Source organism: Sturnira hondurensis, unplaced genomic scaffold, assembly GCF_014824575.4.
Source record: "Sturnira hondurensis isolate 20B ecotype Veracruz unplaced genomic scaffold, ASM1482457v3 Scaffold0013994, whole genome shotgun sequence".
NCBI lineage: Eukaryota > Metazoa > Chordata > Mammalia > Chiroptera > Phyllostomidae > Sturnira > Sturnira hondurensis.
In genome coordinates this window covers 894,286-910,864 of record NW_028086625.1, presented here as the reverse complement: position 1 = coordinate 910,864, position 16,579 = coordinate 894,286, and the positions used below count along the sequence as shown (strand labels likewise).

Here is a 16,579-nt window from a genome sequence, read left to right as displayed (position 1 = left end):
AGCAGACTCCCTCCTCTTCTGGGCAGAGTCCCTACTGATTTTCACTGCCAGATGCTAATGCAGGCTACACTTCCTGGCCCTTGGTACTCTGGGCTGGGGATCCCCATGTGGGGCTGAGACCTCATGCTCCCCAAGGGGTACATTTGCAGTCAAGATATCCCTCTCGCTTCTAAGCTGCTGCACATGGGTGCAGGGGCCATCCCTCTCCATGTCTCCACCCTTCTTACCAGTCTGTATGTAGCTTCTATAAATCCTTAAATATAATACTCCTATTCAGCTGTCCTTCAGTTGGTTATTCAGATTGATTACTCTATAATTTAGCTGTAAATCTGGTTTCACATCAGGGGCAGATGAGTGTAGCTTCCATCTACTCTGCAGCCATCTTGAAGGAACTCTCCCAACATTGACTATTCTTTTTAAGTTAGGCTCCTTTCTAATTTGAGAAGTGTGTCAGCCTACTGAAGACAAAGTCATAAAGTATACAGAAGCCATTTAGGTTAGCTGAGAGGATCTGCCAAATACCAACTTAAGTATTTCATACATTTTAACAAAGAGTCTTGCTGCCACACTCATAACTTGATCTGTACCCTGAAGCCATTTTTCACCATGGAAATATTTTGATGGCTGGAGAAACGGGAGATGTGAAACAGTTATTTTCTAACCCAGCAAGTCCTAAATTTGTTTGTATTTCTTCTGAATTCTGCTTGCAAATGGAATAGTCATTCTCTGTCTATGGCCATACCACCCTGAAGGTGCCTGATTTCATCTGGAATAGTCATTCTCTTAGTTCATATCTGCCTTTCTGTACCTTATCATATGCAGTTAATAGAAGAAAACGAATACTTCCAACATTCTGTTGAAAAATCTCCTTAGCTAGATTTACAAGTTCAATTGGTACATTCTCTATCTTCCCACAGTGCATAGGGACTGTTTTGCTATTTTTTCCTTACTAAATAGCATGGGATGTCATCTTTCCCAGCCTTTCTTAACAGATTTCCTTTGTTTTTCCTCTCTACCTGCTGCCTAGGCCCAAAGCCAATGCCACATGTCTAATGTTTTGCTACAATATCCCCCCATTCATACACTTTTAAGCATTATTAGCATTTGTTATACAATGAAGTATCCCAAAACTTAGCAGTTTGAAACAATAATTATTTTATTTAACTCACAATTCTCCAGGTTGGCTGGGATAACTGCTATGAATTCTTTTGGTATGGGCTGGCTAGGCTGGAGCTGAAGGTCAAGGAAGGCCAGTTCCCATGTCTGGCAATTGGCCTAAGGGGCCTCAGCTAGGTTGGCTCATCTCCGCTCCATCTGGTTTCTCATTCCTCCGTAGAGTAATCTCAGCTTGTTCATATGCAGATCATAGAATTCCAAAGAGGAGCAAGAGAGTAAGCCTCAAGGCAGTCTTTTTTCACAATTCTCCCTCCAGCTGATTCTTGAATCTCTTTGCTAATGTTGAGTGGCCAAAACAAGTCACCTGGCCAATCTCAGATTCAAGGAGTAGAGAGAGAGCTCTACCACTTAATAAGAGAAACAACAGAGTAACATTAAAAAGGAGCATGCATAAAAGGTCAGGAGAGATCTGTGGCTATTTTGCATTGTACCACAATGAAAGAGGATAAAAATACAAAGTCATGGAAACCAGTATAAATAATAGGATTACATTTATGTGTTTATATAAAATCATATCTGCAGGTACATGTACATATAAAACCATAATGACTTTAAAACTGAATTCATGTGACAGAAAATTCAATAAAAACATATCTGACAGACACAATTCTATTAAATTCAATAAACGAACTTCAATTATTCCTCCTGTTGTGCAATGTGTTCTTCCACAAACAACCCAAGAACTGAGAGTAGGTTTACACATCAAATATATTTTGTTGTCCTACCTTTCATTTTGTTGTCACTTTAAATTGGTTAATACAACACAGTAAACATGACTGACATAAATTTTCACACTCCATCTACAAAGAATTTCATAACAACTTGATTTATAATACTTTCTTTACAACAGGAAGGTTTTTTTCTCTAATGCATCAAACTGACAGCATTTATCCTAGTATGAATTCTATTATATTTCGTGAGGTGGTGCAAATATGAAAATTCCCCTTCATTTAATGCATTCTTAGAGTATGTCTTCTAAATAATTTTTCTCATCTCAAGTGAGAGAGCTTGGCAAATGCTTTTTATTAAGTAATATATTCACTTAGGATCTGTCTTGGATTAATTTTATTATATACAGTTAAGCCTGACTTCTGTGATAAGGCTTTCTCCTTTTCAAGAAACAGAGTTACTCTCATGTATGAATATTGCGATGCATACTCAGAACTGATTTCTGAGTGAAGCCCTTCCCACAGTCACTACATTTATAAGGTTTATCCCCAGTATGAATTGTCTGGTGTTTATTGAAATTTGACCTATCAGTGAAGGCTTTCCCACATTCCGCACATATATATGGTTTCTCTCCTGTGTGAATTCGTTGATGTACTTTGAGATGTGGTTTCTTAGAGAAGGATTTCTCACAGTCAGGGCATTTATAAGGCTTCTCTGTAGTATGAATTCTCTGGTGTGTAATTAACTCTGACTTCTGGATAAAGGCCCTCCCACAATCAGCACAAACATAGGGTTTCTCTCCAGTATGAATTGTCTGGTGCTTATTGAAATTTGACCTGTCAGTGAAGGCTTTCCCACATTTGGCACATATGTAAGACTTCTCTCCAGTATGAGATTTCTGGTGAGTATTGAGATTTGACCTATTGGTAAAGGCCTTCCCACATTCAGTGCATATATAAGGTTTCTCTCCTGTGTGAATTCGCTTATGCATCTGGAGTTGGGACTTAGAAGGGAAAGACTTTTCACAGTCACTGCATTCATAAGGCTTCTCTCCAGTATGAATTCTTTGATGTGCAATCAAATGGGCCTTCTGGATGAAGGCCTGCCCACATTCGGTACATATATAGGATCTCTCTCCTGTGTGAATTCTCTGATGCATCCTAAGTGTTGATTTTTGGGTAAAGGCTTTCCCACACTCACTGCATTTGTGGTGTCTCTCTCCAGTATGAATTTTCTGATGTACATTGAGGGCTGAATTCAGGGAGAAGCCTTTCCCACATTCACTGCATTCATAAAGCTTTTCTCCAGTATGAATTGTCTGATGCCTAAGTAGAGATGACACCTGGAAAAATGATTTTCCACATTCACTGCATTTATAGGGTTTTTCTCTAGTGTGAATTTTCTCATGCATAATTAATTCTGAATTCTGGATGAATGCCTTTCCACATTCAGTACATATATAGAGTTTTTCATCTCTATGAACTCTCAGATATATACTCAGCAGTGGCTTCTGTGTAAAAACATTTATACATTTGCTAAGTTCATGAGGTTTTTCCATAGTATGAATTCTCTGAGATGCAGAGAAGGGTGACTTCTGGGTGAATATCTTCCCAAATTCAGTATACATATTTGCTTTTTCCCCGACAGGAAATTTCAGATTGCTACTGAGATTGAGGGCTTTTCCACACTGATTACTTTCATAGAATTTCACTCCTGTATGCATATTTTCATGGTTAATATAAGAACTCTGGGTGAAAAATTGACTGTGTCCAATAATTTTATCAAAGTTCTTTTTTGCTTTGTTTTTAGTATGAATATGTAAGTCTAAATTATGTTTAAAACTCTTTTCAAATGAGGCATGTTTATGGGGTCTTTTCTGTGAAGCAATAATATGATTTAGGCTTGGATGAACAAATTTTCCACTGTCTTTATATTCATAATGCCACTCTGTATTCAATATTTTCTTATCGATGAAAGTAGCATGACTCGCAGGTTTGTTCTGTTTTTCCTGATATCTTTTTATCTGTTCAGCATCTTGCCACAGTTCTAAAATTGAATACAATGAATCATCTCTTATATTTTCACCCTCCATTTCACTATGAAATGAAGCTTTCTCAGATATTCTTTTTTGTGAGGTATTAATCCCAAACTTTCCATCTAAAAAGAAGGAAAAAATTAAAATCGACACAAAGAATAGATAGCAGAAGATTAAGAGGTACGTATAAGTTACTCCAAATTGAATATAGGAAAATCAGCAAATCTGATGATGATGACAATGACAATGATAACAGGAAATACATATATAGCAGTTATTATGTGCCATGCTCTTGTATGACACTTATGATATTTCAGGCATTATTCTAAGCAATATATACATTTGCACTCATTTAATCCTTTCCAAAGTTCTATGAGGTATTTTCTATTATTACTCACCTATTGTAGATAAGGAAGGCAAAGCTCAGAATGGTTATCTATATATTTTGTTCTAAAACATGGTTATTAAATGTTGCAGACTGGACTTGAACATAAGTAATTTTGCTCAATTTTGGCAGGAGGCTTGAATATCAAGTAGGGTGGACTGAAGATTAAAAAAATAAGGGTTTTCAGGGTAAATATTGATGGAGAGCCCAGTCTCGGAGGGGGTGACTCAGAGTTTAAGTCCTCATTAGCTTTAGATTATAAATCCTCACTAATCTTGTTGCCTCTTGCTTATTAGCAACAACACCAAATTCATGTGAGCAAAAAAACCCAATTTAACTTGCTAAGGGAGCCTATCCTAAAAGTTCTCATCACAAGGAAAAGAACATTTTTTTATATCTATATGAGATGGGTGTTAACTAAACTTACTGTGGTAGTCAATTCACAATATATTTAAGTCAAGTCATTAGGCAGTACATCTTAAATTTATACACTGCTGTGTGTCAACTATATCTAAAATAAAACTGAAAAATGTATTCATGCCTCTAGGAAAAATATTGTGGTGGTAGCCATAGTGACCTACACAAACAAATGGATTTGTATACTCCAACTCTCCATCATGTGTAATTAGTTTCTATTGAACACAACACCCATCAAGAGCCAAGAAAAGGGCCAAATATACATTCTTTTCAGAGATACATGAAACATTCCCCTAGATCATTTGCTGAAATCATAGTGTATTCTCAGACTACAACATAATTAAATTAGACAAAATAAAGAAAATAGACAAATTCCTCCAAAAATACAACTTACGTATATTAAAGAAATTGAATTTGTTTTTAAAACTTTTCCACTGAGAAAACCCCAGGCCCAAACAGATTGACTGATGAATTCTGTGAAACAGCATAAGAATAAATAACAATCTTATGCAAACTAGTTCAGAAAACAGAGAAGAGAACTCATTCACAATTCATATTATGTGGTCAAGCATAACTAATACCAAAACCTGACAAAGACACTGTAAAAAAGAAAACTACAAACCAGTATCACTCATGCAAATATTTTTAAACAAAATAAAAATAGAATCCAACAATATATAAGGATAATATAACCACCAATATTTATCTCAGAAATACAAGGTTAATTTAACATTTGAAAATCATCAAATAAATTTACATATTAACAAAATAAAAGCAATAACTCATATGATCACTCCAATAAGATAAAGAAAAAGCATTTGACAAAATTCAACACTTAACTATGATTAAAAAAAAACCCTTTAACAAACTAGGATTAGAAAAGAACTTACATAATCTGATAAAGGGAAGCTTTAAAAAAACTACAGCTAAAATCATATTTAATAATATACATTTTTTTACCCCTAATATCTGGAAAAAGTCAAGCATACCCACACTTCCACTTTTATCCAACATGAAACTGAAGGTCTTAGTGAAATAAGGGAAGGAAAAGAGGTAAAAAGCAAGAGATTGGACAGGAAGAAGTAAAAGTGTCCCTAAAGTGATAATCATTACTTACATGAAAAATCCCAAGGAACCTACAAGAAAACTAATAGGTGGATTAGTTATGCCTCAGGATACACAATGTACAAAAATCAATCACTAGTGATCTACACTAGCAATGAGCAATCTGAAAAAAAATTAAATGCCATTTACAATAGTGTCAAAAAATTAAATATTAGGAATAAATTTAATGAAGGATGCATAAGACTTCTATATTTAAAACTATAAAAGATCACTGAACAAAATCAAAGCTCTAAATAAATATAAAAACATCCACCTTCATGGATTAGAAGGCTCAACATTGTTAAGATGTCAGTTATCCTAAAATTGATCTAGAGAGTCAACTCAACTCCAAACAAAATCTCAGCAAGCATGTTTTAAAAAATTATAAACTAATTCTAAAATTATATGGAAATACCTGGCTAGCGTAGCTCAGTGGATTGAGCACAGGCCTGCGAACCACACGATCGCGATTCAATTCCCGGTCAGGGCACATGCCTGGGTTGCAGGCCGGTTCCTTGCAGGCTAACTACCAGCAGGGGACGCACAAAAGGCAACCATACAGTGATGTTTCTCTCCCCCTCTCCTTCCCCTCTAAAGATAAATAAATAAATAACATCTTAAAAAAAAATAAAATTATATGGAAATGCTAATTACTTAGAAAAGCCAAAGTAATAAAAACAAGCAAAGTTGAAGAACTTATCCTACCTGATTTTAAGACTCTTTATAAAAGCATGTATGGGTTTGCCAAAAGGACTATGTATTAACTATTATTTTCTTATTTTCTGTACTCTTGATGATCTGCCACCTGGTGCCTTGCTGATCCTGAAGACACTGTCCCTCCCAGGGGTAGTTAATTCTTAAAGACAGCAAATGAATTCCCTGTGAGCATACCTTTCAGATGCAAACCAACCAACCCGCAGGCCCATATCCACCAACTATCTCCTTTATCAAGCTTTCACAGTTGAAGTCACTATCTCTCTGCCTTAATCACCTCAGGGCCAGGTACCAGGCAACTAGGGAGAGTCTCTGCACCACAGAGCCTCCAATGAATTACTCAAATTAGCCAACCCTAAACCTTCCCAGCCTGCTTACTCTGCCTCACCCATTCTTAAGAAAACCACAATAAAGGCTCTTGCCTATGCTTTCCCATCACAACTTCTGCCTCCTGACTGACCCTGGTACTTTCCCTTCTGGTCTTGCATCGTGTGGCATGGCCCCTCATCTTGGGAGCTATGAGTTACAAATGATCTTTTCAGTGGCAATAATCTTTGGATCTGTTGGTCTCACTATACCTAAATAATAATAAAAGCACTATTTTAAAACAGGAAGACATATCAATCAAAGGAGCAGAGAACACACAGTCAAGAAATAGGTTCACATATGTAAAATCAATTGATTTGATGAACATGCCTTGGAAATTCAATGGGGGGGGAAAGAAAGTCTCTTTAACAAATGGTTCTGGAACAACTGGATATCAAATTGAAAAAAATGAACAACAATCCTTACATCAAACATACAAAATGGATCATGGACCTAAACTGAAAAAGCTAAAATGGTAAAATTAATAAGAGAATATATGAGAAAGTCTTTGTGATCTTATGGTAAGCAAAGACTTGCTAAACAGATCACAAAAAATACTAACAAGTTTTTAAAAGTTGATGAATTAGGCTCTGGCCAGGTAGCTCATTTAGTTAAAGCATTGTCCCAGTACCCCAAGGTCGCGAGTTTGATGCCTAGTCAGGGCACATACAAGAAGCAATCAAAGAGTGCATACATAAGTGGAACAACAAATCAAAGTTTCTCTCTCTCTCGTTCTCTCAAATCAATTAAACAATATTAAAAGATGGCAAACTCCATCAAAATTAAAATTTTTGGTCTTTGATAGGCACCAGTAAGAAAATAAAATTGCAAGCCACAGATTGAAATAAAATATTGGCAATGCATAGATTTGGCAAAGGAATTGTATCCAGCAAATATAAACAACTCTTACAACTCATTAAGAAGAAGACGAACAACCTAATAAAATGAGAAAGATATTTGACACTTCGCCAAAAAAATACAAATAGCCAATAAGCATATGAAAAGATACTTAACATCATTACTCACCAGATGAATGCAACTTAACATCATAATAAGATACTATTACATATCTATTAATACTATAATAGCAAAATTAAAGAGACTGATGATAGCAAGTATTGGTGAGGATGTAGAGTAACACGAATTCTCATGTATTGGTGTTGGGAATGTAAAATGGCACAACCATTTTGGAAGACAGGTTTGCAATTTCTTATAAAGGTAAGCATATACTTAGTATATGACATGGCAACACCACTCCTAGGTATTTACCCAAGATAAATATAAACATATGGTCACACAAAGACATACAAAAATGTTCACGGTAGGTCATAATATCCACCTGTCAACAACAGGCATATCAACAAATAACCATATATTCATACTGTGGAATAGTATTCAGCATCTCAAAGGAACCAGTTAGTGATTTACTCAATAACACGGATAAAGCACAAAATAATTATGCTGAATGAAAAGAGTACAGACAGTACGATTCCACTGATATAAAACATTAATAAAGACAAATATAATCTATAGTGACAAAAAATGTCAATAGTTGCCTGGGGCCAAAATGGTGGTAGGCATTGACTACATGGGGCATGAGGAAGCATTTCTATGTGATAGAATGTTACATAGCATGACTGGGATGGTAGTTATACCAGTGTGTACCTTGTCAAACTGTACATTAGAAATGGATACACTTTACTGTGTGTAAGTTATACCTTAATAAAGTTGATTTTAAAAGAAAAAATGCTGCATGATAATGCTTACAAAGTTGGAAGACGGGAGAGTGGCATGGAGATGGGGGTGTGGAGAGGAGTGAGGAATTTGAAGGTAATATGCACAAAGGGAGGAGGTGAGGCTGGTTGTAGGTGACAGTTTATTGCTATCTTAGAATGAGAAGAACAAAAGTGAAAGGAAGAAAGTAAAAGGATACTAGGAAAAACAGGAGTGAGGCAACCGACTGATTTTCAAAGAAGGCAAATTCATTAAAACCTGAATGTACAATATACGATAAGACTCTAAGACCCTGGGGTTGGGGTTAAGTAATGAAGCATAAAAATGTGATAGAAGAAGAGAATATCCAAGAAAGCAACATCCATAGTGAAGGAGGCTGGCATATGATCCAGAGAATTAGGAACTGCAGTAATTCTCCTAGAGGAAAGCCAAGCAAAGAAGACAGTTGATAACAGTAAAGAAAATAAAAGGAAAGAGCAATTTGGTACCTGAGAGGCCAATGTTATTTATTCTCAAGCAGTTTCTAAAGTTTAAACCTTCAAGAAAAACAGCAATAACAGCATTTTAAAGGAACTAGCCTCTCAGGAAAAAAAAGTATTTCTATATCTCCCTTCTGCCTGGGCCACACTCACCTGAACAGCTTTCATATGGGGTTTCTCCCTCCAACATCCATGGCTCCTCTCCTTGTTCCAACTTGAAGATGACCTCTGGTTTGGCAACTTCATACCCTATCAATAGGACATAATAGAGAACTGGGTCCAGCTAATTGTTTTCCATTTGTTCTTTAGAAAAGTAACCACATTTCATTGGGAAAAGAGTTATAATCACAGAGGTGAAAGGGACTGAAGAATCTCAGACCAATCAAGGACAAAATCATCACACACTTAAGATGTCCCAGAGCACTCAGCACCTGAGAATGGAAATACCCTCACTGACATTCTGTCTTAGTTTCCTAGGGCTGCTATAACAAAGTACCAATAACTGGCTGATTTAAATTCACAGAAACTTAATATCTCATATTTCTGGAGGCTAGAATCCTGAAATCAGGGGGTTAGCAGGGTCATGTTCTCTCTGGAGGACACACACAGGGAAAGTCCTTCCTTGCATCTTGTAGCTGCTGGTGTTTAGTGGCAATCTTTGGTGTTCCATGGGGTGTAAACGCATCACTCTGGCCATCAGATGGCTGTCTTCTGTCTGTGTGTTTCCTCATCATCTTCCTTCTATACATGTCTATTTCTGTGCCCAAATATCCTTTTTTATAAGGACACCAATCATATTAGATTAGAGCCCATCCCCATGACCTCATATTAATCTGATTACCTCTATAAAGACCCTATTTCCAAATAAGGCCACATTCTAAGGTATTGGGGGGTTAAGTCTTCCATATATCTTTTGGGGGTACATATCCCATTAGAGCTTGCACTCTGACCCCCCAAAATTAATATCCTTCCCATGTTCAAAATATATTACCACCGCCCTGATATCCCAAAAGTCTTAAATCCAAAACTGTATCTAAAGATCATCAACTCAAAGTTTCAAATGTTATCTAAATCACCCAAATCAGTTATGAGTGAGACTTGAATATGAGTCATCTTGAAACAAAACTACTCTCCATGAGAACCTGTGGAAGCTGACAAGTTATCTGCTTCCAAAATACAATGGAGGGTCAGGCATGGGACAGATATTTCCTTTCCAAAGGGAGAAATTGAAATGAAAAAAAAAGGACTGCAGGTCCCACGCAAGTCTGAAACATAGCAGGGCAAATTCCATTGAACTTTAAAGGCTTGAGAATAATTCTCATTGGCTCAATGCTCTGTCCTTTAAGTCCACTGGGGTGGTAGTACCACCCCCTTGGCCCTGGGCCAGGAATGGCAGCATTCACTATTACCTCTGGTGGTTCACTAGCAAAATGTTTGCTTCCTGTTCCCTTGACCTTATGCTCTGCTAGTCTAGAGGTCTTAGTTCCAAAGAGAGGAATGTTCCATCCACCAGGAGATTCAACAATGATTCCACAAAACTGGAAGTAAGGGACATTTTGAGCTCTCCATGCCTCTTAATCAACAGGCAATAAGGGAATTACTGTGCTGGCTCGGGTGACTGAACCTGTCTACCTAGGAGAAACTGGACTGCTACTGCATAACGGAGATAAGGAAGAGTATGTCTGGAATGTAGGCAAGCCCTTGGGGCATACTACCATGCCCTGTAATTAAAGGGAATGAAAAATTACAACAATCCAATTCAGGCAGGACTACTAAACAGCCCAGACTCTTCAGGAATGAAGATTTGGGTGACTCCAACAGGTAAAGAACCACAAGCAGCTGGGGTGCTTCCTGAGGGCAAAGGGAATAAGGAATTCTGCCTCAAGGTCACAACGTAGAAACCTTGCCTCAGTTTGCAGTCTGCTGGTCTGCCCTGCAGATTTCCAAATCAAGATTGCAAACAACTCGCCCTGGCTGGTGTAGCTCAGTGGATTGAGCACAGGCCTGCGAACCAGAGGGTCACAGTTCGATTCCCAGTCAGGGCACATGCCTGGGTTGCAGGCTGGTTCCCTGCAGGCGAGCCTCCAGCATGGGACACACAAAAGGCAACCAGACATTGATGTTTCTCTCCCTCTCTCCTTACCCTCTAAAGATAAATAAATAAATAAAATCTTAAAAAAATATATATATATTTTAAAAGTTCTTTACTTTCTTTTTTAAATAAAGATTTTATTTATTTATCTTTAGAGAGGAAAGGAAGGAGAGAAACATCAATGTATGGTTGCCTCTCGTGAGTCCCCTGCTGGGAACTGGCCTGCAACCCAGGCATGTGCCGTGACTGGGAATCGAACCGCGATCCTGTGGTTCGCAGGCCAGCGCTCAATCCACTGAGCTCCACCAGCCAGGGCTTTAAAAAATATATTTAAAAAAAAAGATTGCAAACAACTCTTACCTGAATTTCCAGCTTGCTGGCCTGCCCTATAAATTTCAGATTTACAGTCCCCACAATTGAATGAGCCAATTCCTTAAAATAAATCCCTCCTACTTACATATATGAGTATTCTGTGTGTGTATGTATGTGTGTGTATGTATGTGTGTACACACACACATATGCACAATGTTGGTTCCATTTCTCTGGAGAACCTTAATACAGGTTTTGGTGCCAAGAGTAGTTTTAGGGGAACAGAACTTTGAATCTTAAGGGTGCATTTTTTGAATTGGCTATAGGGTTTCTAGAATTGGTTTCCTTTTCTGATTGTATTTCAAGGCACTAATGACTATTTCCAGTATTAGAGAGGGCACTGACAGTCTGTGGCATGATGCAGCAATAGAGATATGCAAAAATATCACCCCTGGATACTCCTAAATCAGTGATTATAAAAGGCAAGTGATTATAAAAGGCAAGATCCTGGATGACCACGCATTTAATACCTTAAAAATTTCTGTCAGACAAGTATAATACGGTTGGCTCATTGTGCCTAATGTCTCTGGACAAAGTGGGAAAAGAAAAGAACAAGCTCAGGGATTTGATTTCCCAGCTTAAGCACTGCATAAATGACCTAAAAGTTTCTACTTCTGTCCTGAAAGAAAATTTTAGCTTTTGTAGCTTCAGAGCTGAGATTGCTGAAAACTAAACCTGAGTGTCATCCTGAGAGTGGCTAAATTACAACCCAAATTGAATTCCCAACTTGGCAGGTGTCTGCTATTAAAGTGAAGACACTGACTGAAGGAATAAGATCCTGAAAATTGAATGTGACCATATCAGGACATGGAACCTTTAAATTGTGATGAATCTTCTTCGCCAGCACAACCACTCCTGACTGAGCAGATTACTCCTACTTTGCCTGAGGAGATTGCAATGGCCTCCCCTGAGGCAGTTGCCTCAGTAGGCGCTGCTGATTCCCCTCAGCACTCACCCCCAAACCCCTCTTTGCTTCTAGACTTGTAACTAGACTCAAGTCTCATCAGGCTCCAAGGGGTGAAGTGTGACCCATGAGGAAGTGCACTACACACCAAATGAACCACACGATTTGTTCCATTTATATAGACAGAAATCTGGGAAATATCTTTGGAAATGCATATTAAGAGTGTGGTGTAATAGAAGAAACAAAGTTGGATTGGGCTGAATTTATTGATATGGGCACACTAAGAAGATCTGGAGTTTAATATTTCCACTTGAAGGGTTTAACAGGGCTTGAACAGTTTTGTTGGTTGACTGAAACACAGACCAAAAAATGGTCCATATTAAATGCAGTTGAAATACCAGAACTTCTTTGGTATACTTTATAAAGAGATATCCAAAGGCTTAGGGAAACTGGAATGTTAAAGTGGATTTATCATGTAAGATCTGCTCACCTACACTGGGAGGGTCCAAAGAACATGTCATCACAATTGTGAGAAATAAATTTGTGAGGGGAACACCCCCACCATGTCCTTGAAGAACTTTGTGAATGCTCTTCTTTGTAGGTCAGAAATTACAGTAGGAACTGTGGCCAGTGAATTGGGAAACGTAAATGCAATGGGGGTAATTGGGTCCAGGGGTGTCAGGGGCCAAGAGGATGCACTTAACTGCCAAATGCAAGGTGGATGTGATTACTGTAATGGACAGCAGGGTCACACCAGTATTCAGCATTGTCTGATTGCAGAGACCTATTGTTGTTGGCTACTTAATCATGATGTCCATAAAACAGAGAAAGATGGGCAATCTACTAAATCCCTACTTGATCTGTATAAGGAGAGGCATTCTAGATCAAATGAACAGAAATCTAATTTGAAACATAAAAACAGAGTACTGAATCCTCAGTCAATTACCAGATGAACCAGTTTAGAGACACAGAAACCTTTGAATTAAGGGAAGACCCAATCCCTTGAGGAAGGGCCCCACTATACTGCCAAAAAGATATACTACTAACCGTTCTCCCAGCCTTCCTGGAAGGAACCTACAGCCTTTTACCAGGGAGATTATGCATTGAAGAAAAGGAAATAATGAGACTTTTCAGAAATTACTGGACACTGGCATAGCTAGATAAAAAAGATAAATGGATCTTGGAGAATGACAGTGGATCATCAGAAGCTTAAGTAGGTGGTGATTCCAACTGTAGCTGCTGTACCAGACGTGGTTTCATTGTGAGCAAATTAACACACCCCTTGGTGCCCGGTATGCAACTACTGATCTGACAAATGTTTTTTTTTTCACTGTACCTGTTAGTAAAGACCACTAGAAGCAGTTTGCCTTTTACTAGGGCGACTGTACTATAAACAAGTTATATACAAGCAAGTACAACTATATATCTTTACTGTCCTACCTCAGAGATATTGAAGCAGAACTCTGCCATCCTCTGTGGATCTTTTAAGAAAGCTGGTCTTTTAAGAAACAGCTTTTGCAGGGTGGAGGGGAATGAACAGGGGAATAGAACAACTGTAATGGTATAATCAATAAAACATATTAAAAAAAAGAAACAGCTTTTGGCTTGCTACTGAGTCTCAATGTATTTACTCACTGAATTTAAGCAATGGAGGAAAGGAAGCTTACCAAGGATTCCCTCAGTGACAGTGAGTGGACACAGAAGAGCCCAGTACAAATTGAATCTTTGCCCTGTAGTGGGACACAGGAAATATGGGATATGGAAGACCTACTTTCTCATGTCACTTGTAGTGAACCCAGGTCCTTCTGATTGAGGACCTGTGGGTGGTGTGAGGCCAGTAGCAGCAACTGGACCACTAACCCTTGGTCTTGCCAGAGTTGTGTTCCTTGAAAATGCAGCCTAAAGTGAGTGGTAAAATCCATGTAAGGCTAAATATCAGCATGAAATTGATAGTCAACAAGTATCATAAGGGAAAGTTGAAAAAAATTTGAAGAAAGCATGTAACTGTTGAGAGGTGTGACTTCAAATCAGATGTGGTGACCTTACACCTTTAGCCCTAGGTGGTAGTGCTGCTCCCTCGGTCCTGAAACCAAGTGGGTGACTCACTTTCTGGAATCAAAGAGATGACAGCCTATCTCCTTGCATTTTTCTGGCCTGTGCCTTCTGGGCCTGTGGTGGCAGTGATATCCCTGCTGGCTTCTGAACCACTCTTGGGGTAATACATCCTTTTTCTTGGAGTTAAACACATATTCACAGCCAAATCAGCTTTACCAGCTTGTTTCCTGTCTCTGAAATCCCATAAACCCAACAGCTTTCCTTCATTTTTTCCTGTTTGTCCTCTTCAGACTGACTGGATCCACAAGTCATACACCAATCTTTACCAATTGTTTGTCTAGCCACAGTCTTGGTGTTCTTTCCAGAGTACAGCTTCTTGTGTTTTGCAATATGAACAGGCTGAGAATTTTCCAAATCTTCATGTTCTAGTTCCTTTTTACTAAAAACTCCTTCTTCAAATTCTTTCTTTCAGCATTTTACTCTAAGTTGCAAGGAGGAAACCACATCATGCCTTTATACTTTGCTCAGAAATCTCCTCAGCAAAATATCCAAGTTCATTGCTTACAAGTTCTATTTCCAACTCAAGGAAACACAGGTCAGCCAAATTACCTGCTACTTTATAACAAGGATTGCCTTTCCTTCAGTTCCCAATAACATGTTCCTCATTTCCATCTAAGACTTCACCAAAACCATCTTTAACATTCATATTTCTTTATTTTAATTGTTGTTCAGGTACAGTTTTCTGCCTTTTACCCTCAGCCCAGCCCACCTCCCAGTCCTCCCCCCTCGCTTCCACTTCCAGCCCCACTTGTTATTGTCCCTGTGTCCTTTATACTTGTTCCTGCAAACGCTTCACCCTTTTCCTCTGAAATTTCCTCCCCTCTCCCGTCTGGTCATTGTCAGCATGTTTTCAATTTCAGTGTCTTTGGTTGTATTTTGCTTGTTTGTTTTGTTGATTTGGTTCCTGTTAAAGGTGAGATCATATGGTATTTGTCTTTCACTGCCTGGCTGATTTCACTTAGCATAATGCTTTACAGTTCCATCCATGCTGTCACAAAGGGTAGGAGCTCCTTCTTTCTTTCTGCTGCACAGAATTCCACTGTGTAAATGTACCATAGTTTTGGGACCCATTCATTTACTGATGAGCACAACTAAAATGTCCATACTGCCCTGGCTGGTGTAGCTCAGTGGATTGAGCGCGGGCCTGCGAACCAGAGGATCGTGGTTCAATTCCCAGTCAGGGCACATGCCTGGGTTGCAGGCCGGTTCCTTGCAGGCCAACTACCAGCAGGGGACGCACGAAAGGCAACCATACATTGATGTTTCTCTCGCTCTCTCTTTCCCCTCTAAAGATAAATAAATAAATGAAATCTTAAAAAAAATAAAATGGACTTCCGCCAAGATGGAGGCATAGGTGGAAACACTGTGCCTTCTCCCACAACCAAGTTTGAATACAACTAAGGTTTGGAGAAACAAAGACATAACCAAAGGACAGAAAATTGAATTATACGGAAGTCCGACTACATCTAACTGTTCAACTGGACGGTAAGAGGGGCGGAGCCAGCAGTGAGCAGGGTCGGGCAGGACAGGGCCCCCGACCCAGGCGCGCAGGCAGCCCGGAACCAGTTGGGGTGCGGGGCAGACTGCTGGCGCATATTCACGCACAGTGAGGCAGACCACGCAGGCCCCAGGGGGCGAGGGCTGACGGCGGTGGCACACTCGCGTGCAGTGGGACGAAACGCGTGGGCCCGGTGACGGCAGCAACTGCGGCACTGGTGAGGGCCGTGGCGGCAGGCGGCGGACGGGACGCCATAGTCCCTCTTTGACCCCGCCCCCACATACAGCGTCACAACCCAGTGACTTAGTTGCCCTGTTGTAGTGAACACTTTAGGGCTCTGATCCTGCTATGGAACAGGCACGAACAACCCGAAAGATGGCGCAAGAAGAACTCAAAGTCCCAGAGCCAATAACTCTAAGCGACCGAGAAATTGCCAGCCTCTCAGAAGCACAATTCAGGACACTATTTATCAGGATGCTCACAGAACTGGTAGATTATAGTCACAAATTAGAGGAACAAAGT

At 39.2% G+C, this 16,579-nt stretch overlaps 1 protein-coding gene across 4 annotated transcripts in view; it reads right to left on the bottom strand.

The window, feature by feature from the left end:
• Positions 1-1,019: 1,019 nt before the first annotated feature.
• Positions 1,020-16,579, bottom strand: part of ZNF81 (zinc finger protein 81) — a 43,383-nt gene continuing 27,823 nt past the window's right edge. For 3 of the 4 annotated variants that reach the window (XM_037062387.1, XM_037062386.1, XM_037062388.1), the window contains 2 exons: positions 9,233-9,328; positions 1,020-4,002 (listed from right to left, as the gene is read on the bottom strand). In XM_037062387.1, coding sequence (XP_036918282.1) covers positions 2,309-4,002; positions 9,233-9,328 — 1,790 coding nt within the window. In that variant the 3' untranslated portion in view covers positions 1,020-2,308. Of the gene's footprint in view, positions 4,003-5,799; positions 5,819-9,232; positions 9,329-16,579 lie in introns of all 4 variants that reach the window. The other variant, XM_037062389.1, reaches the window with a different exon arrangement.